At 38.0% G+C, this 21050-nt stretch overlaps 1 protein-coding gene across 7 annotated transcripts in view; it reads left to right on the forward strand.

Annotated features, from left to right (window-relative positions):
* LOC129891409 (nuclear pore complex protein NUP88) overlaps positions 1-21050 on the forward strand; it is a 44512-nt gene that overhangs the window by 14450 nt on the left and 9012 nt on the right. For all 7 annotated transcript variants that reach the window (XM_055966759.1, XM_055966762.1, XM_055966763.1 and 4 more), the window contains 3 exons: positions 9668-9812; positions 11005-11066; positions 11628-11844. In XM_055966759.1, the coding sequence (XP_055822734.1) occupies positions 9668-9812; positions 11005-11066; positions 11628-11844 (424 nt within the window). The remainder of the gene's footprint in view (positions 1-9667; positions 9813-11004; positions 11067-11627; positions 11845-21050) is intronic.

The following is a 21050-nucleotide window of genomic DNA, read 5'->3' on the forward strand; positions in this document are numbered from 1 at the left end:
GACGAGGGCTCGCTTCACAAAAGCGGGAAGCGAAGTGCACACTTTTTTCAAATAAAGCACCATTTAGTATAAAAATAAAAAATATTAAATAGACATAGACAAATAATCAAGAACTCAATTCTTAGATTTAAAAGTAACTAGATAGTCAATAATCCTCCTAAGTCATAACATATAAAGCAAATGCATAAACAAATCGCAAGGAGAGCATTCATTGGAGTTCCATACGCCTAAGCTGGATCCCTTTTTTTGTGCCATCGAATAAGAATATACAACTTACTACAATAAAAAATAGAACAATAACTCAGTCACATAACAAAAAAAATGAAAACAAAATAGAGACAAAACAGAGCAGCAAAACAAAAAAAAGAACAAAACAGAGCATGGCAGTAGCATTACAAACATGCATACGTAGTAACTGAAAACCTAAAATCAGGAAGGAAAAAAAACAGAGTAACGCTACTTAGGTAGCACTATAAAAAGAAAATTGAAAAGAAGAGGAGATGAACAAAGAAGATAAAAATACGTAGCAGAGAAACACATAGAGGAGAGGAGAGGGGATGGGATGGGAGGAGTGGTCGTGCAGTCACAACAGAAAATATTTAGAAAAATTGAAGTAAGTATTTTTACAAAAATTTAAAAATAAAAACCGTAGTTAGCGCTTATCTCGCTTAAGCGAGCCTTTTCTCGCTTTTATCAAAAGCGCGCTTCTCGCTTCTTCAATATCGCCTCGCTTCAAGGCAGTAAAGCGCAACAATGTCGCTTTGCTTCGCTTCTTGATTTAATCGACGAAGCGGTCGCTTTTAATAACACTGCACTTTAGCTGGTGCATACAAATCATATGTACTTAGCTTGTTACAAATATAATTAATACGATAACTTTTGTCATAAAAAAAATATTAATACGAGGACCAGTGAGGAACTTGGTGAAGATATCTACAAGTTGATCACTTGACTTCACAAATTTGGTAACAATATCTCTTGAGAGTATCTTTTCTCTGACAAAGTGACAATCAATCTTAATATGTTTAGTCCTCTCATGAAATACTGGATTTGATGCGATATGAAGGGCTGCTTGGCTATCACAAACAAGTTTCATTTGATCGGTTTCTCCAAGCTTTAGTTTTCTCAATAACTGTTTGATTAGCTCACAAGTTGCTACATCCATTGCTCGATATTTTGCTTCTGCACTAGATCGAGCAACCACACTCCGTTTCTTGCTCTTCTACGACACCAAATTACCTCCTCCTAAAACAAAATATCTGGATGTAGAACGTCTATTAGAGGGTGATCTTGCCCAATCAGCGTGTGTATCCAGTGATATGCTTATGGCTTTGATCCTCGAAGAGTAGTCCTTTATCGGGGACTACTTTATATATCGCAGAATACGAACAATTGCATCCCAATGACTATGGAGAGGTCATAAACTGACTTACGACACTCACAGGAGAAGAGATTTCAGTCCTAGTCACTGTGAGATAATTCAACTTTCCAACTAGCCGTCTATACCTTTTAGGGTTATTGAGTGGCTTCCCCTCTCCAAGAAGGAGTTCAACATTTGGATCCATAGTAGAGTGTCAATGGGCTTGTATCCCATTATTCTTGTCTCCTCGAGAATGCCTAAGGCATACTTGTGTTGAGAAATAACAATATCTGATCTAGATTAAGCAACCTCAATACCTAGAAAATACTTCAGTCTGCCGAGGTCTTTAGTATGGAAATGTTGAAAGAGATGTTGCTTCAAATTAGCGATACCATCTTGATCATTGCTGGTGATAACGATATCATCAACGTAAACAACCAAATAAATACATAGATTTGGTGCAAAATGTCTATAAACACAGAGCGATCAGCTCCACTACGAGTCATGCCAAACTCCTAGATTACTGTATTGAACTTTTCAAACTAAGCTCAAGGAGACTGTTTCAGACCATAGAGTGAACTACGCAATCGGCATGCAAGACTACTAGACTTACCCTGAGCAACAAAATCAGGTGGTTGCTCTATATAGACTTTTTCCTTAAAAGCATTCTTAATGTCCACAACCAACGATGAACAACAACCATAAAAAAAGACATTCAAATGATAATTTAGCCATGGGAGCGAAAGTGTCGCTATAATCTAGCCCAAGTATTTAACTATATCCTTTGGCAACAAGGTGAGCCTTAAGCTGATCAACTTGACCGTCTTGACTTTTGACTGCATAAACCTAACGACAACCAACAGTAGAATTACATGCAGGAAAGGAGACAAGTTCCCAAGTGCCACTCGAATGTAAAGCAAACATCTCATCAATCATAGCTTGCCTCCATCCAGAATGAAGAAATGTTTCACCTGTAGTCTTAGGAATGAAAATAGAGGACAAAGATGATAGAAAAGCATAATGGAGTGAGGACGAACAATGATAACTCAAAAAAGTATAATGTGGGGTAGCATTTCGAGTAGATTGTATACCTTTTTGAAGTGTAACCTATTGGCTAGGAGAGGGCAAGTCTGCAGTAGGAGCAGGGTCAGGCGCATGACATGAATCATCTGGGACTAGTGCTGGACGCAGACGACGATGAAGAGTCAAGAGTGGTGGCACTGTTATCGGAGATGTAGAAGTAACCATAGATTCCTCAAAAGTCAGTACATGTAAGACCGGAGGTATAGGTAAGACCTCAGAGACATCAGGATGATCAGAAGATGTATAGTAAGGTTGGGATTCAAAGAATGTGACGTCGACAAACATATAGTATTGATGAAGGTCAGGTGAAAAATGATACCCTTTTTGAACTTGAGTGTAACCAGGGATTTGATGCAATATGTTGATAAAACACAGAGTGACAAATTCTTGAATTGCAATATTGAACTTCCCAAACCAAGCTTGAGAAGACTGTTTTAGACCATAGATTGACTTGAGAAGACTATTTCAGACCATAGAGTGACTTACAAAATCGACATACAAAGGCTACCAGACTCCCCCTGGCAACAAAATCAGGTGGTTGCTCCATATAGACTTCTTTCTAGAGATCACCGTGGAGAAAAACATTCTTAATATCCAACTGATTAAAAGGCCAATGGTGAACGACACAACTATAGATAGAAAAAGGCGGACATATGCTACTTTAGCCACTAGAGAGAAAATATCACTATAATCTAGTCCAAATATCTGAGTATGCCTTATTCTTCTTTTTTTGGCTAAAGTAAATCTGAAACAGAAAGAAAACACTGCAGGAAAATTCAGATCTCTCAGAAACAATGCAATGGCCGCTGCAAAATGCTCGAAATCTGGTATAAAATATATGGAATGTCTCGAAATCAAGAGATGAGTAGATCTTAAACAAGAAAGTCACCGTAAAACTGGTCGGAACATGCTCATGCCTTAGATTATTAGATTTGATGGCTGAAAATGGTCACAATCTAAGAAATAAAACTATATGGGTAGGGTCAGAATGATGGCATGACCCTACTGAGAAAGAGCGATATGTGTAGGATCGAAATGATGACACGACCCTACTGGAAAATCGAAATTATATTGATAGGGTCGGAATGATGGCACGACCCTACACAAATAAGAAAGTAGTCACCGAAAAGATGGCACGGTGCTACGCAAATCAGATATGAAAATGTAGTCACCGGAAAGATGGCATGGTGCTACACACATCGAATATGAGAAAGTAGTCATCGAAATGATGCACGGTGCTACACAAATAGATATGAGAAAGCAATCATCGAAATGATGCACAGTGCTACACAAATAGATATGAGAAAGTAGTCCAAAAAAATGCACGGTGCTACACAAATTTAATATGAAAAAGTAACTGAAAAGATGCAAAGTACTACACAAATTAGATATGAGAAAATAGTCACCGAAAAGATATACGGTGATTACGACTTTTGCTAACATAATCATTGGCCAGACGGGCGGCATATATGAGTAATATCTGCCCGCTTGCAGCAGAAGCTCTTTAATTCTTTACCAAGATCTTAGAGACTTTGATACCATGTGAGAAATATAGGAGAAATATTATTGAATTGTGTAAGAACAATATTACACAAAGACCCTATTTATAGACACTATAAAACAATCTTTTTCCAAGTAGAATACTATAAACTATTCATATCTCTATCTCTATTCCTATTCTAAGTAGGATACTATAATCTATTCTTATTTCTATTCCTATTCTAAGTAGGATTGTGTACACCTATTCCTATTCTAGCATAAACAACATTGGACAAAAGTGATTTGTTACCAGAATTATGATCAAACGCACTTGAGTCCATGACCCATGATCCAGTAGTACTAGATTGTGAAACACAAGCAAAAGAATTACCAGCGACAAAACTATCTGGCTGAGCAACCGTGGCTATTTGTGGAAATACTTGCTCGATACTGAAGGAATTCATCATATTCTGTCTGGGGAATATGAGCATTATTAGATGGTCAATTAGGTGGAGCAACCGAGGCTACTTGCGGAGACATCTGTTTACTTGCACGATTCCAAAGAAACTCATTATATTACTTTAGAGCAATAAGATCATATATGGGTGGTGGACCATGTAAAATATAACATATGTCATGAGTGCGTCCAAGTTTATGGCAATAACTTCACTTGGATCGAGGTTTCCCATAACAACCCCCTCCACGCTGATTTTTCGTAGACTGATATGTTCGTTTGTTTATGGTTTGAGATGCGAAAATAGAGGAGTCAATGGTGGATGATGAAATGCCTTTTTGACTGGGAGGTGCCGCAAGACGAAGCAGTCGAGAAAATAACTCATCTATTGTAGGAACTGTCAGATTAGCTAAAATCTGATCACACATTGAATATTGCGCAATAGGCAGTCAAACAAGTGTAAGAACTAGAAGCAACGTTTGTCTGTGCTCTTGTTGTTTTTCCACATTCGTAGTGACGGGCATCAATGTTTCAAATTCCTCCGTGACTACTTGTACTTATCCCAAGTTAGTAAACATATCAGATTCTTTTTTTTTTAAAGTTGGTCATTCTAGATATTACATCATAGAAATGAGATATGTCATTAGTGTATAAAGCATGAGCCTTTTCCCAAACTGAATAACATATTTGGAATGGGCGCAACAAGGGCATCAACAAGGGCATCAACCTAGAATCAATTGAGCGCCACAAGAGACTACATAATTGAGCATCAATCTTCTACCATTGTGCTTTGGCTGTTGCATCTTTCGTACTAGACTTTGCCTTTTCATCTACCACACATGCTTTGTTCATTAAGTCATCTTGAACACCTTGACCTTTGCACCACGGCTCAATCGAGGAAGCCCAAGCTAGATAATTTTAACTTTCCATTAGTGGTTCAAAAGCGATCATAGCACTCGAACTTTAAATTCTCATATTTTTTATTCCAAAAGTGTCAACCCCAAAAGACTCTTGTGCAATCAGAATTTTCCCCTAAAAGAAATTGGAAATAAGGTGCCAGAATTTGGAAAATAAATATTCTGTCGCCAGAATTTGGAAAATAAATGTTCTGTTGCCGGAAATACGATCTGGTTGCCAAAACTGATTGGAATAAAAAAATAACTATATGGTCAGCCTCAGAATGAGAGGCGACCTCACTGGGAAAAAAATGTCGAAAGAACTGGTTGGAAAGGCTCGCATGCGCCGGCCCTTGAGGAGTATGATGAAGCGTGAAGGACCAGACCTCAGAGGAGCTCACTAGGTTTGCTCGCCTGAGTATATCACACCTTGTGGTGGTGTTGGTTTTCGCACAACACTTAGATAACCGAAAAAAGATGTAAACAGTCGTTGACAGTCACCAGAAAATCTGCACAATGACGTGTGATTTTTTTTCCCACAAATGCTCTGATACCATGTGAGAAATATGAGAGAAAAAATATTATTGATTGTTGTAAAGATTTGACACCTGGGCGTAACAACCCCAAAAGCTAGCTCTTGAGAGGAGGATTACCCACGTCCATATAAGCAGATCACCAATTCATTCTCCAACCAATGTGGAACTTTTATCCACTATAACACCTCTCTTCACGCCCAGGCCAACTGTTGCCTGGATTGGGAGCCCAAACGGGAAGTATTTGGCTCTGATACCATGTAAAGGTATAGCACCTGTGCCTAACTCAACCCTAAGATGTCGTTTGGTTTGAATACAAATTATGTTGGGATTAATTATGATGAGATAAGTTATGTTGAGATTATTTCTTGTTGATTGTTTGGATTGTTGTATTCAAAATAATATGCATTACATAAATTTTAAGAACAAGTTGTTTGTTTACAAATATACCCTTTACTTTATTTAATTTTTTATGTTTTCTTTGCAAGCTTTAGTTATGCATTCTTAGAAATAAAAATTTCATCTTATTTAGCTTAAATATTTTTGTGTGTGCATTCCCATGATGATACCATATGTATTTAAAAATAAAACATTCATCTTATTTAGCTTAAAAATAGAATTTTCATCTTAAATTTGTTAAAGTAAAAGAGAATTTATTATTTATATCACTTCATTTAAGCACATATCACTCTTAAATTGTAAAATACTAAAGTTTTCATTTTAGTTGATACATAAAATACAAACTTTCAAATGACTCAAAATATATATAATTTCGTAGTAGAGAAATCAAAACATAAATAAACATAAGAATTAGTCATATAAATGAATAAATAAAAATTATATTTGTATAATCTAATTTTTTAATTAAAAAATATAAAGAATTATAATAAAAATAAGGAGTAGTGAAGATTGTAAATGTTATTATACATGGTATTAAAAATAATGTGAATATACATGAATGTGAAAAGTGATGTATAAAATAAAGGGATATTTTTTTCATTTTCTCTAGTTTATCCCAGGATAAGTCATCCCGGAATTACTATACCATCCTAGAGGAGGAATAAATTATCCCAGGATAAATTATTCCAGACTTGCTAACCAAACAACAAATTAAGTGGCACTATAATTTAATTCCGGGACTATTTGATGTTATCCTTCACACCAAACGACCCCTAAAAGCTAGCTCTTGAGGGGGAGGATTGCCCAAGTCCATATAAGCAAACCACAGTCCATTCCCCAACCAATGGAGTACTTTTACCCACTCTAACAATTGTGTATCTACATTATTACACAAAGAACCCTATTTATAGACACTATAATAAAGTCCTTTACCAAGTAGGATACTATATACTATTTGTATTCCTATTCCTGTTCAAATAGGATTGTGTATACCTATTCCTATTCTAACAGATATTGGACAAGAAAAAAGCCCCACACTTTTTTTCTGTTAGAAAATACCATGTGCATTTCTTTAATCTTATTTGGGAGGCAATAAGTACAAAAGAAAGTGCATCTTGCAGTACACATGAAAAGGAATTTATAAGCAAAACGGAAAAGAGATATGGTGTTGTATATCAACAGGACATGGTGTTCTAGTGGAAGGTCTTGTTTGGTGCATAGTGCTATATAGTTGTCGAGCTGTCAATATATATGCTTCTTCCACATGAGGAAATAATTGTGGCGTGGACCTCTTCATGGCAAACATGTCATTCAATTGGCTTATTCAAACTAGATTAATTGTCTATGATCTTCTTCTTTTGGTGAACATGACAATGTGCACCCAAAATGGAAAGGACAGAACAAACTGAAACCTCTTTCTGTTAGTTCAAATCCTCAAATGACAATGATATATCTCTAAAATAAACAGTTCCCTAAGTTGTACAGGTAGGTTTTCTAAAACAAAAGACTTGTGGAGAACAGCATGCTGCTTTTGGTCTGCTACATGAGTTTATTTGTGGCCATCTGAAAGCGCTCTAAAATTTCTTAGTGAGATGCAATACTTCATTAGCATATTTCTTTCAAGAAGCTGATCCTTTTTTTTTTTTTGAAATTGGTAAATTGTATTCATGGGCATTTAGGGTGTACTTGGCCACCTCCAAAAGAGGGCAATTACAAGCTTCCTATCAAATCTACAATCTGATTTGCATCTTCTATACAAAGTTGTTTACACCAAAAAAGTAAAGATACAATTCCATTTTACTTTATGTATGGAATTGGACCTATCTCTAAAGCATCTCCCATTTCTTTCCTTCCATATTGACCACCATATACCTGATGGCATTAATCTCCACCATCTCTTGTGTAAGACAAGCTCTCTTAATCAATAACCAAGTAAAACATTTCACTTTGGTGGGCATGACACTCTTCCAGAAGTACCTCCAAGGATATTGTGTTCCCCGTCATATCATGTAGACCACTCTTATATGCACTTTTGATTGAGAAAGCCCCATCCTTGCTGAGTTTCCACAAGACCCTATCTGTAGCTGTTGGGATGATACAAATTCCATCTAATTTTCCCAGTAGATCTGCCACCCTCTCTATTTCAATCATTAAGCATTCTCCTAAATGATATGTCCCATCCCTGCTCTGTCCAGCAATCACACCCTCTATCTTCAGGATTCTCACAAATGAGGAACAAATCTGGGAAAAGATCCTTGAGAGAGGTTTGATCAACCCATCCATCCTTCCAAAATTTTGTTTTGTTTCCATTCCCACTTTGAGATATAAATTTGCTTCCATCTTGGCCAAAGATTTCTGATTGTTCTCCACACACTCACACTATAAGGTTCAGACACAGTTTCTGTACACTAGGGGTCTAATTCACCATACTTTGCTACTATGACCTCCTTCCATAGAGCTCTTTCCTCACCAATGTATCTCCACAACAACTTCATCAGTAGACTTTCATTTTGCAACCTCAGATTTCTGATTCCCAGACCACCTCTTTCTTTACTGAGAAGCAGAGTCTCCCAGTCTACTAAACAATAACCTTTTCTTACTACAAACTTACCAGTTTTAAAAAAAAACAATAACCTTTCCTTTCTTTATTTCCATGCCACAGAAAGTTCCTCCTTAGCCTGTCTAGCTTTTCCACAACTTTTGCTGGGATTGGAAATAAAGACATCACATAGGTGAGTAAGGAATCTAGAGCAGAGTTTATTAGATTAGTCTTCCACCTAAAGACAAATATTGAGCTTTCCACCTAGTTAATTTCCTTTCAGTTTTTTCCAGGATACCATCCCAGATATTCAAGAAGTTGATCCTTTTGGACTTGATGATCTGAAAGATGTTAGGAGTATCAACAAATACCAAAGAGGACAGAACCTTACATTTGGAAGTGAGCTGTCAGTACACCTGTCTTATTGTTCATTAGGACAAATTGATGATGCTCTTTTCATTTGCAGTAATGCATGTTGATAGAGATTAGAACTCGGATGACTTGGATCCACTTACATGTGGAGCCCAAATGTTGGGTTCAGTAGAACCATGTTATTGCATAAAACGACACTATCTACACAGTAGCTTCTTTTCCCCTCCCCTTCTCTCTGGTACTGAACCATGTTATTGCATAAAACGACACTATCTACACAGTAGCTTCTTTTCCCCTCCCCTTCGCTCTCGGTGTGCATGTACAAATGATCAATATTTTTGGGGCTTGTAGTTGTCAGAGCTTGTTGAATAGCTGTGTAGCATTTCATTTGTTTTCCACTGGTGAGACAGTCTTTTCCATTTTAATCTCTATGACTTCGTTAATATATCAGTTGCATGTCAAATCACTTGCTGATTGGAGAATTATGGGTTATTTCTGCTTATTGACAAATTACATTGTGTTATACTTACTGATGTATTACTTCGTTTTCAGGGTTTTTGATTTGTCTTTGGCCCTTGGCCAGCCAGAGCAGGAGTATTATCTACAGCCCGTGGAGCCTGGCAGTTTGCACAATGCTACAGCAATCTGCCCTGTCGATTTTTCTTTTGGGGGTGATCATATGTGGGACAGGTTCAGTGTAAGTTCAATTTTTTTTTTTTTTGCAACTGGCAACAGTATATGTATATATAAATCATGATCAAAACAGTACATGGGTTGTACTAAAACCACATATACAAGAGAGCTCACAAATTCTACTGTCCTATGATTAAATTGAATCTAAGACATCAATCATAGAAGCAGTTCCATTTGAGGATATCTGATTACACCAAAAACACAGGATCAAGAGAGAATTCAGCTTGATCTTTTGCATGCTGTTCTTCACATTCTCAAGACATCTAGAGTTTCTCTCCTTCAAGATTGTCCACCAAATGCAAGCAGGGACAACTCTCCATCTACTTCTCTCTTTTGCTTGCACACCTACTTCCTGCCAGCTCTTGAATGCCTCTGAAACCTTACCAGGCATAGTCCAAGATATGCCTTAAGGTTTAAAAATATCCTCCAAATCTGTCATGTAACCTTGCAGTGTAAAAGTAGATGATTAACTGTCTCTGCCTTTTCCCCACAGAAGAAACATCTGGAGCAGAAAGGGATCCCTCTTCTCATCACGTTGTTCCGTGTAAGGACTGTTTCCTTCGCCAAAATCCACACAAAACAAACTACTTTGTGTGGTATTTTGGTTTTCCAATTGAGCTTCCAAGGCCAGTAGTTGATTTGTTGATTGGAATGGTTCATCATTATGTAAAGTGACCAAGTTCAAAAAAAAATGTTTCATCATTCTGTAAGGTGCACTAACTTTGAACGAACCATTGTTACTGCCCAGCCACCATAAAGCATCTTCTCCTATCTGAAGCCCACTGAATACTTCAATTGTGCCAAAAATTTGAGCCATTCTTTGTTCAATTCTTTATACCTTTCTGTTATTTAAGACAATGTGCTTATAAGCTCAGGTATACTGTGGTGATGCCCTGTTGACAAATTTTGTGGACTTCACAGAGTAGACTTCATCAGTGAATCATGATCTTTTCACTATGTGAATATGTTGGATGATAAGAATTAAAAGAAATGGCATGGTAATAATTTTTGAATCGTAGCTGCATCGATATGTTTGGTGATAACAATATATGGAACTAGTTTATCACTATATAGAGTAAGCAGATTTAATGTCTATTTTCTAAAATCCATCTCCTGCAGTGGTGGTTATTCATCAAGTGGTTTTACCATCATTAACTTTGTATGTGAAAGTTGAGTAATTATATTATTTTATGCAGGTTTTCGTCTTGTTTAGTGATGGCTCAGTTTACATCCTATGTCCTGTTGTTCCATTTGGAAGGTAATTTGCCAGAGATCATAATGCTGCTAATCTTGAGGTTTTGTTAGGAGATGCTTATGAACAGAAATATAAACTATGATGGTTGTGAGTGATATGAATTTTTTTAAGGTCTATATTGTTATTAGCCGTCTTTCGGAAAAAGCCATCCTACCTTGGTAGTAGTCAGGTCTGCGTACACTTTACCCTCCCTAGACCCCACGTTGTGGGATTTCACTGGGTTGTTGTTGTTGTACTGTTATTAGCCGACACAAAGACTGTCTTTTTCCATAATGCTTCTGACATTTCTTATTTTTGCTCAGTAGTAAACTTGATCAACTTATAGGTTAATTTCCTAATTTCTTGATACTCGTGCGTGTCTCTATAAGAGATCTCATAGACTATTGCCTTTCCCTAAGAGCAATTATTCCCCCTCCCATGTGTCTGATTTTCATATTCTCCCCAAGACTTCTAATTTGCATATGTTTTTCCTTATGTTCCGTGTTGCTATTTTTGGCCCGTGCAAGTGGCTGGTCGTAATACTTCACTTAATCTCACCAAAGTAGCTGCTTTCTATTGGAACAGTGTGTACAAATGGGAATCTGTACTGGAGTTATATAGTGATGCTCACATGTTTGGTCTGAAATCAGCGAATTCAAAAGCTGTGATAAACTCAAATTTGGCAATCTCTTGGTTGGGAGCAACATTTCCTGAACTAACTCAGAAAGAAGTTCATACAGAAAATGTTTCTGTTCTTAGAGCTCAGCCTTATGCTTTATTTGATGCTGCAATCTCATTACAGGTACTCTTTTAACTTACGGTACTTATTTTCTTGAGTATAGCCAGCTGGATGAGAACCATCTTTAGACATCATGGGAAATTAATCTCTTGTGCAATTACATCTTGATTTTGTTTTCGTAAATTCTTTTCTTTCCCTTCTTAGTCAATGCCGCATGTGAATATTTATTGTTGAAATACTATTGAGCCGAGTGTCTTTCGGAAACAGCCGTCCTGTAGGAGTCAAGTCTGCGTACACTTTACCCTCCCCACACCCCACGATGTGGGATTTCACTGGGTTGTTGTTGTTGTATATTGTTGAAATACTGTGCAGAACACCGCCCTTTCTTACAGGGGGAACAAACTATTTGATTTTAGCTTTATGTTCACGAATCGAATTCTCTTTGTAGAATTTGAGAAAGAAGAGAAGGCTTCTAACGTCTTTCAATATACTTTTATGTTCCATGAGAAGTGGTATTTATACCAGTGAATACTGACTTAATTAAGAAACGACTATCAATTACAACAAAAGAAAAAAATGTTCTTTTAATTACACCGGGAAAAGGAAAAATAAAGTCCATTAAAATCATGCTAATTAATTAACACAATCAACATCTCCTAAGATGGAGCAAAGATGTCACACGTGTCGAACTTGCAAAAGTATTAAGGGCTATGCTGGCCACCTCCAAAAAGTTGTTACAAGAGAAAAGAAACGACATAAATACTTACAAATATCCTATTAAATTCACTAGCTGGATCTCCTCTTCTATATCCCGTTCTTTACACCAATAAAGAAGTGATTGCTTTCCACTTAATCTTTTGTATAGTACATTCTTTCCCTTAAAAAATTCTTTGATTTCTTTCTTTCCATATATTCCACCAGATGCATGCTGAAACTGTTCTCCACCACCTCTTCCGACTCTTGCTGCCTCCCTTTTTAATTCAACAGCTTAATAAATCTGCTGTGTGTTTGGGCATAGTTCAGTAGTCCAGTTTACACTGGCTATGCTGGTAAATAAAGCCCAGACCTGTGCTGTTATCTTGCAGTGGAGAAACAGGTGCTTGGTTGTCTCCAGAACCTCTTTGCACAGAAAATACCCAGTACTCCTCTTCTACGATGCAGTGGAGAAACAGATGCTTGTTGGTCTCCAGAGCCTCTTCCCACAGAAAACAGCTAGAGGCTATGTTGGTACCCCTCCTATACAGTGCCTCTTGAGTCGGACAGACTCTTCTGGTTACCAGCCAAGTGAAGCTTTTCACTTTGGTTGGAGCCACTCTTCCATATTGCTTTCCATGGGCCTGTAGTTCTACATGCACTTCCTAATACCCCGCAGTTATATAATCTATTTACAGTGAACTCCCCATACCAATCTGTCTGGTTCCAGATTAGTACCAGGTAATCCACCATTCCATTTCAACAATTTTCCACCACCTCAGCAATTCCCCAATCATTTAGCAGTCTTCTAAAGACAAGATTCCACCCCTGTGGAGACCACATCTCCTCTATTCTCTTGTCAGGATTGGGACAGATTGAGAAGAGTCTAAAGAATAGGTTCTTTAATATCCCTTGTCCACACCAATCATCTATCCAGAAATTGATCTTGTCCCACCTGCCCACTGCAAGCTTTGTGGTGTTCTTGAGGTCCATCCAATAATTTCTGATGCTCCTCCATACCCGAACTCCACATGTATCAGTTAGACAGTCACTTCATTAGTGCACTAGTGACCTTCTTGCCCATACTTGTGGTGAATTACCTCCTTTCGTAGAGCCTGGTCCTCCTGGTCATACCTCTAGACCTAGAGCCCGTTTGGATGGGCTTAAAAAAGTAACTTTTATGTATGAAGTGCTTTTAGAACTTTAAAGTGCTGAAAGTTATTTTTATAAATAAGCAGTTGAGTGTTTGGATAAAAGTGCTTAAATGAGGAAAATTATGTGAATTTTAGGGTTAAAAGAATAAAAAGGGTAGTTTGGGAATTTAGTTAAAATATAAGGGATATAAAAGTAATTTCCATGGTCAAAGAAAATGACTTTAAGCACTTAGAAAAAAAAAGTTAGGAATCCTAACTTTTCATTTTTGACTGACTTTAAGAACTTTCTGGCTTAAAGTTAGCATTAGGCAAACACGTTCAAAAGCTTAAAGCCAATCCAAACGGGCTCCTATTTTGATAGCACTCTTATTCTGCAGTTTGAAGAGTTTCACTCCCAAGCCTCCATTTTTTCTGCTTTGCTGAACTACAATTCATTTCACCAAGTTAAACCCCTTCTCAAGGCATCCAGTGCTTTGACCACCTTTCCAGGTATAGAGAGAAAAGACATCACATAAGTTGGCATATAATCTAGTACTGAGTTAATCAGAATGACTCTTCCTCTTAGAGAGAGATATTGAGATTTCCATATGGCCTGTTTTTTCTCAGACTTCTCAATTATGCCATCCGAGATTTCTATTGCTTTGTGTTTTCCCAGGGCATGCCTGAATAGACTGTTGGCAAATCTTCTACTTTGGACTTCAAAATATTTGCAAGAACTTCGTTCTGCTGCACCCTCTTGACTGAGAATATGCTGCTCTTTCTCCAATTAACTTTGAGAACCCGAGCAAGCTTTAAAAATAACCTATATCACTCTTAAATAACAAATCTGTTCCTGTACTGCTTCACAAAATACTAAAGTATCATCTTCATACAGTAGGTGAGTCAGCTCCATAGGCTCATCTGCCCTGTTCTTGATACGGAAGCCCCTGATCCAGTTGTTATGAGAGGCAATTCTCATTAAGCTGTCCAGACCTTCCATAGCTAATATAAGCAAGAAGAGGGACAAAGGGTTCCCTTGTCTTAAACCTCTTTCTGCTGTGAAAAAACTTGTTGGTTCTCCATTTACAAGAATGGAGATACTAGTGGTTTCAGTGTTATCAAAGGCTCGCTTAAAGCGCACTTAGGCCCTTGCTTAATGTGCGCTTCAGTGTCGTTATCAAGGTTCCAAGGCATACTTTTTCTTGCCAGTGAGCCTCTTCTGAAGAGGCAACACGAAACAATTGATATTTCACTTTATCGTAAAAAAATTCAATTTATTTGTTCATATATTTATCATTCATGCTTATAATTATTAGTCTTAGACTAAACATGTATATTTTTTTTCCCTTCGCGCATTTGTTCATTGAAGTCTGTGCTTTACTTGCGCTAAAAGCCCAACAAACCTTAGAGTTTTTTTTTGTGCTTTTTGCTTTTGATAACACTAGGTGGTTTTAATGCAGAATTCTATCCGTCTTAGCCATCTCCACCCAAATCTATCTGTCTGGGAGTGTTCATCGGAAACTCTCAGTTTAGATGGCCATAGGCTTTTCCAATATTTAGCTTGCACATTACCCCTAGGACATCTCCTGTGATTAAGTATCAATGCACTCACTTTCTATAAGGGCATCATCCATGATTTACCCATTTGAGGCTTGTTTACTAGCTTGCTAATTACCTTCTTCAATCTCTCTACCAGCGCCTTGGCAATGATTATGTAAACCTTGACTAACAGGCCTGATGTCCCTCAGCTCATTGGCACCCGCTTTCTTTGGAATTAAGTCTACAAAAGTAGCATTAAGACTCTTCTCAAACACCTGCTGGGAATGAAAGTTATGAAAGGTATGCATCAGGTCCTCCTTTACTGTTCCTAGAAAGCAAGGAAAAATGCCATAGTATAGCCATCTGGACCAGGTGCTTTGTCAATAACACATAATTTAATCCCTTCCAAGACTTCCTCCTCTTCAAACTTTCTTGAAAGCCATTCTTGTTTCGTTGAACATTCATTATGTTTAGAGAAGGTCTCCATCTTTCTGGTTCTTTGTACATATCCTGATAGAACTCCACAATTGAGGTTTTTGTTGCGATTGGATCAAAGGATAATTCTTCATTTATTTTCAGAGTGTCAATAGTGTTGAGTCTCTTGGGCTATGTAGCCATTCCGTGAAAGAACTTGGGGTTCTTATCCCCACTTTTGATCCCTTGAATTCTGGATCTCTACCTCCAATGGATTTCCTCAAAAGGCTACTTCCTCACAATCCATGGCCAGGTGAGCCCTCATCAGCTACTCATAATCAGTTGGAGGTTTAAGATCTAGAGTGGCCTCTGAACTACCTATATTCCAGGATTTGATCTTTCCTAGCCCTCTAGTTGCCCTTGTTTTTCTTTCTCCAGAAGGACCACCAGAGGAATAATCAGGTTGCCCTAAGGTGGCTTTAGTACATTTCTTGATATCTGGGTGTGAGAGCTCTTTTCATATCCACCAAGACTTCCAAAATAATTGTTGTATTATTAATGCACTCCATAAACATCTCTTCTTCTAAGTCTCTATGAAGAAATGTGTTCTTTACATTCAACTATTGCGAGACCCAATCAAGATTAGCTGCACCGGACAAGAATTGTAATAGTGTTCATCATTGCAACTGGAGTGTCACTTGATAATTTACCCAATACATTTGAGTGAATCCCTTAGCCACCAATCTTCATTAGTATCTTTCAACCGAGCCGTTAGCTTTATGTTTCACAATGAAGACCCATTTGCAGCCAATCAATATTTTATCTGGTGAAATCTCATATACACAGGTATGGTGACAGATGTTGAATTAAACCTTCCTTACTTTAGCCAACAGTCGTCACCCACGGTGACCACTAAAACAACCATTGATTAGGTCAAAATGGGGGAGAACAAAATTTAATTTGCAGTTGGTTTCAAGTTATATGATATAACGAGACTGGATAGCAGAACAGAAGCTTGGTTTTAATCGGTGTAAAGAAGCCAAAACTTGATGCGCAGAACTATGATATAATGAGACTGGATAGCAGAACAGAAACTTGGTTTTAATCAGTGGAAAGAAGCCGAGACTTGATGCGCAGAACTACTTACAACAAGAAAACCGTGGAATGGCTAATCTTTGTTATGCGAGACTTCAAAGGATTCTAGAATACATATGAGAAGGTGGAAGTTTAACGGCAAGTTCGCAGACTGTTATTGTTCCAAAAAGCAAAACAAATTTGGGAGATTTATTAGTATTGTAACATTACAAGGAGGGAACAGATCAGTTATTATAATTCTAGAACCTGCATTAAATAGGGTTGGGGGGGTTTTGCATTAATGATAGACAACTTCATTAAAAAAACAAAAGGAAGCCTCGGGAACAAGTAAACCGAGATTGATAGATCCAAAAATATGCTTTGCAGACTCAGTCAGAATCAGCAAACGCAATCAAAGATAGCATCCGGAACAGAAGTCAATCATAACAGGGGAAACACGGCCACTCCAGAGGTTGACACGAACTACAGCATAGTGTACTTGGAAGGTGCATTGTTGGAAGTTTTCATGCAGAGGAGAAAGAGATAGTGATAGGCACATGGGCTCTATAATCAACAGTACAGCTGGTGGGGGCCCTGGATCACATGAGCAGGAGGAGGGCTCTAATTTAAATGACTTTGGGCTGTATTTGGAGAGAAAGAAAACACATAAAAGACATGGATTTTCATTTAAAGGAGGCCCAACCCCACTTAATGAAGTCCAAATTCTTTTTGATGAAGCCCAATTTCTGGAACCCCTACTGACTCAAGAGTTCTAGAAAGTAACCTCGCCAACGGCCCAGTATACTTTAATTGTTATCCCAATTTCTCGGTAGATATCCATGATCCAAACATTATGGATACTTTGACACTTAACGTTAAAACCAAGAACATGAACAACAAACTAGATACCAGAGAAATAGCTGTAATATATAGGGTATATTACAAGCTAATGAAAACCACTATAACCCCAAAGGCTATAGCCACTAGCGTCAAAGGAGTAACTATGCTCATGGAAGCAAACGAAGAGCACAGTACTACCTTCGTCCCTAGGCTCCTTAAATGGGATGATATCCTTACCGATGAAGAGTGGAAATTTGAATCTATCATCAACCCTTTACCTATTCAACCCGAACGGTCTCAAATCGATTGGGTCATTCACTTTCCAGATGGCTCTATTAACCTTAAGTTTTTAAGATCCAACTCTTATAGCCAAGCTTCTTCAAGCAGAAGAATGTCTTCGGCTAGACCTTCTTCTTTTAATCCCCGGGAGGAGGATGACTCTACTGAAAACCCTGAGCATGGAAAAATTCAAGGAGTATATTTTTCCAAAACCATTCCAAAAGTTTACTACGAGGCTACAACCCCTTGAAGCCCCACACCTAGATCCATGAAACCTGATCTTAATTATCTTAATAAGAATCGGTAACAACTACAATTGACCCTATGATGATAGAACTTGAAACAAATTTACCTGAGGGAGAATTCTATGACAGTGTCGTCGGAGAGACGAACACAGATGAGCAGGAGAGAGGAATTCACAAAACCAATTGAGTGAGAGGAATTTGCTGATGCAGCAACTAGCATAGATGATGGAAGAACTCATGCCTCTTCCAACATCTCTCAATTAGACATGCAAATGGTGGAAGGAGTGGAAACGGAACCCTGAAATATTGAGGAGGCAGAACCACTAAATTTTCTTGATGCAGTAGAGGAAAGTGATGGGGAGATGGATGTACCAATCTGGGTACACCCAAGGAGTTTGGAGTGGTCTTTAATGGATGAAGAAAGGAAGCATTGCCACTCTTTATGAAAATAGACAGCAAAAGGCACAACACAACCAGGAAGTCACCACCAAGACAAGTGGTGGAACCTATCAAAATCAGGGGTATGCAAGAACTTAAGGGGCTGGCCATTGATAGGAAATTTGAAAGCAATGGGCCAAGAATCGGGGGAAAGGAAAAATTGCAGGTACATGATGAATGTGAAGATAATTTCATGGAATGTGAGGGGATTAAACTGCAGGGTTAAGAGGAGAATTATCAACAGTGTATTTCAAGAGTTGAGGGCAGATGTCCTATCTTTTACAAGAAACAAAGTTAAAAGATGAAAATGAGAGGTAATTAGACTGGTGTGGGAAGCAGGTGAGTTAAATTTGGTCAATTGGAGGCTAGTGGCACTAGAGGGGGATCCTAATTCTTTGGGACAGTAAGCTTTGGGAGGGGAAAGTTGTGGAAATTGATTCTTATACTCTGACATGTGGTTTTAAAAATTGTGATTTTGAATGGATCCACCAGTAATATTGAAAGATAAGAAGTATGGTGGGAAATTGGAGCAGTTAGAAGTCTATTCTCTGGACCTTGGATTCTAGGTGACGACTTTAATATTGTATGGTATGCCTCAAAAAAGAAGAATTGCTCAAGAAACTCCATTTATATGATTGAATTCTCCGATGTGATTGAGGAAATGGAGTTGATCGACCCTCAACTATTGGGAGGTAACTAAACTTGGACAAGGGGGAACAACTCAGAGTATGGATCCAAAAGTGACAGGATAATGTACTCCGCTTAATTTGGGGGGGGGGGGAGAGTTTCACAATGTAAAGCAAGAGTTGTTGCCAAGAGCATGTTCAGACCACTCACCAATTGCACTCACAAGTGGCAGTTGGGTATGTACTAAATCTTACTTTAAATTTGAAGGGTGGTGGCCGGAGACTAAAGGTTTTAATGATAAAATTAAAGAATGGTGGACATCATTTGAGTTTGAAGGAAGGCCATACTATATCTTAGCATCTAAGTTAAGAGCTTTGAAGACCAAATTTAAAAGGTGGAGCTCAACTACATATGGGAATCTGGAAAAGGAGAAAAAGGATTTGCTCAACAGAATCATTGAGTTTGACAATATTCAGCAGGACAGACCCCTATCTAAGGAGGAAGTAATTCAAAAGGCAAGCCTAAACAAGGAGTTTGAAGATTATGCTAAAAAGGAAGAGATAGCTTGGAGGCTAAGATTAAGGACACTGTGGGTTAAACAAGGGGACAAGAACACTAAGTTCTAAAGGATTGCAAATTTTTATAAGAGAGCCAATCATATTGACAAATTGGTGGTGGAAGGTAATGAACTAATAGAAGCATCAGCTATCAAGAGGGAGATGGTCTTATTCTATAAGAAGTTGTATTGTGAGTGTGAAAATTGGAGACCTTCTTACATCATGAATCCATGTCCTAGGATTTCCAGGGAGGAGCGACAAGAGCTACAAAAGCCTTTTGAAGTAGAGGAGGTCCTCAATGGACTCAAGGCCTGTGCTATAGACAAGGCACCAGGTCCAGATGGGTATACTATGGGTTATTTTGTGAAGTGCTGGGAGATTCTAAAGAGGGATGTGATGGATACTATCCAAAACGTCCATTCTCATGAAGTTTTCGAAAAAAGAGAAGAATGGAGCTAAAAAATTGAAAGATTTCAGACCAATCAGTCTGATTGGGAGTGTTTATAAGTTGATCTCGAAGATTCTAACAGAAAGATTAAAAAAGGTGATGCCCAAACTGGCGGCACCCAACAGATGGCCTTTTTTAGAGGAAGACAGATCACGAATGCTGTCCTCGTTGCAAATGAATGTCTTGACATAGAGAAGGATAAGATCCCAGGAATAATGTGTAAACTGGACATAGAGAAGGCATATGACCATGCCAACTGGGAATATTTGCTTGGAATATTGCATAGTATGGGTTTTTGGTGGAAGTGGATTAGATGGATGATGTTCTGCTTTAGTACTGTTAGGTTTTCAGTTTTGATTAATGGTTCTCCTGAAGGTTTTTTTCCAGCAACCAGGGGATTGAGACAAGGTGACCCTCTGTCACCATTTTTTGTTTGTGCTAGTCATGGAAGGCTTGAATAGTATGCTTAAAACAGCTCATAGGAATGAATGGATAAGGGGTTTTCAATGTGGCTAAGGAGGTGATTGGAAATCACACATCTGCAATATGCAGATGATACTTTGATTTTCTGTGATGCAAAAGACAGCCAATTAAAACTTTTGAGGATAATCCTAATATTGTTTGAAGTCAATATCAGGGTTGCACATTAATTGGAGAAAGAGCCACATATTCCCAATCAATGATGTGCCCAGAATCCAGAGTTTGGTGGACATTTTGGGGGAAGAAATAGGACAGTTACCCTCAACTTACTTGGGCATGCCTCTCGGAGCCAAAAGCAGATCTAAAGAGATATGGAATGGAGTTGTGGAGAGATGTGAGAAAAGACTGTCTAGATGAAAGTCTTAATATTTATCAAGAGGTGGTAGACTGATATTGATCAAACTCAGTCTTAGATGCATTACCAACCTATTTAATGTCTGTATTCCCTCTCCCTGCAAAAGTGGAAGAAAGAATTGATACTGTAAGAAGAATTTTTTTGTGG

Source organism: Solanum dulcamara, chromosome 6 (genome assembly GCF_947179165.1).
Source record: "Solanum dulcamara chromosome 6, daSolDulc1.2, whole genome shotgun sequence".
Lineage (NCBI taxonomy): Eukaryota > Viridiplantae > Streptophyta > Magnoliopsida > Solanales > Solanaceae > Solanum > Solanum dulcamara.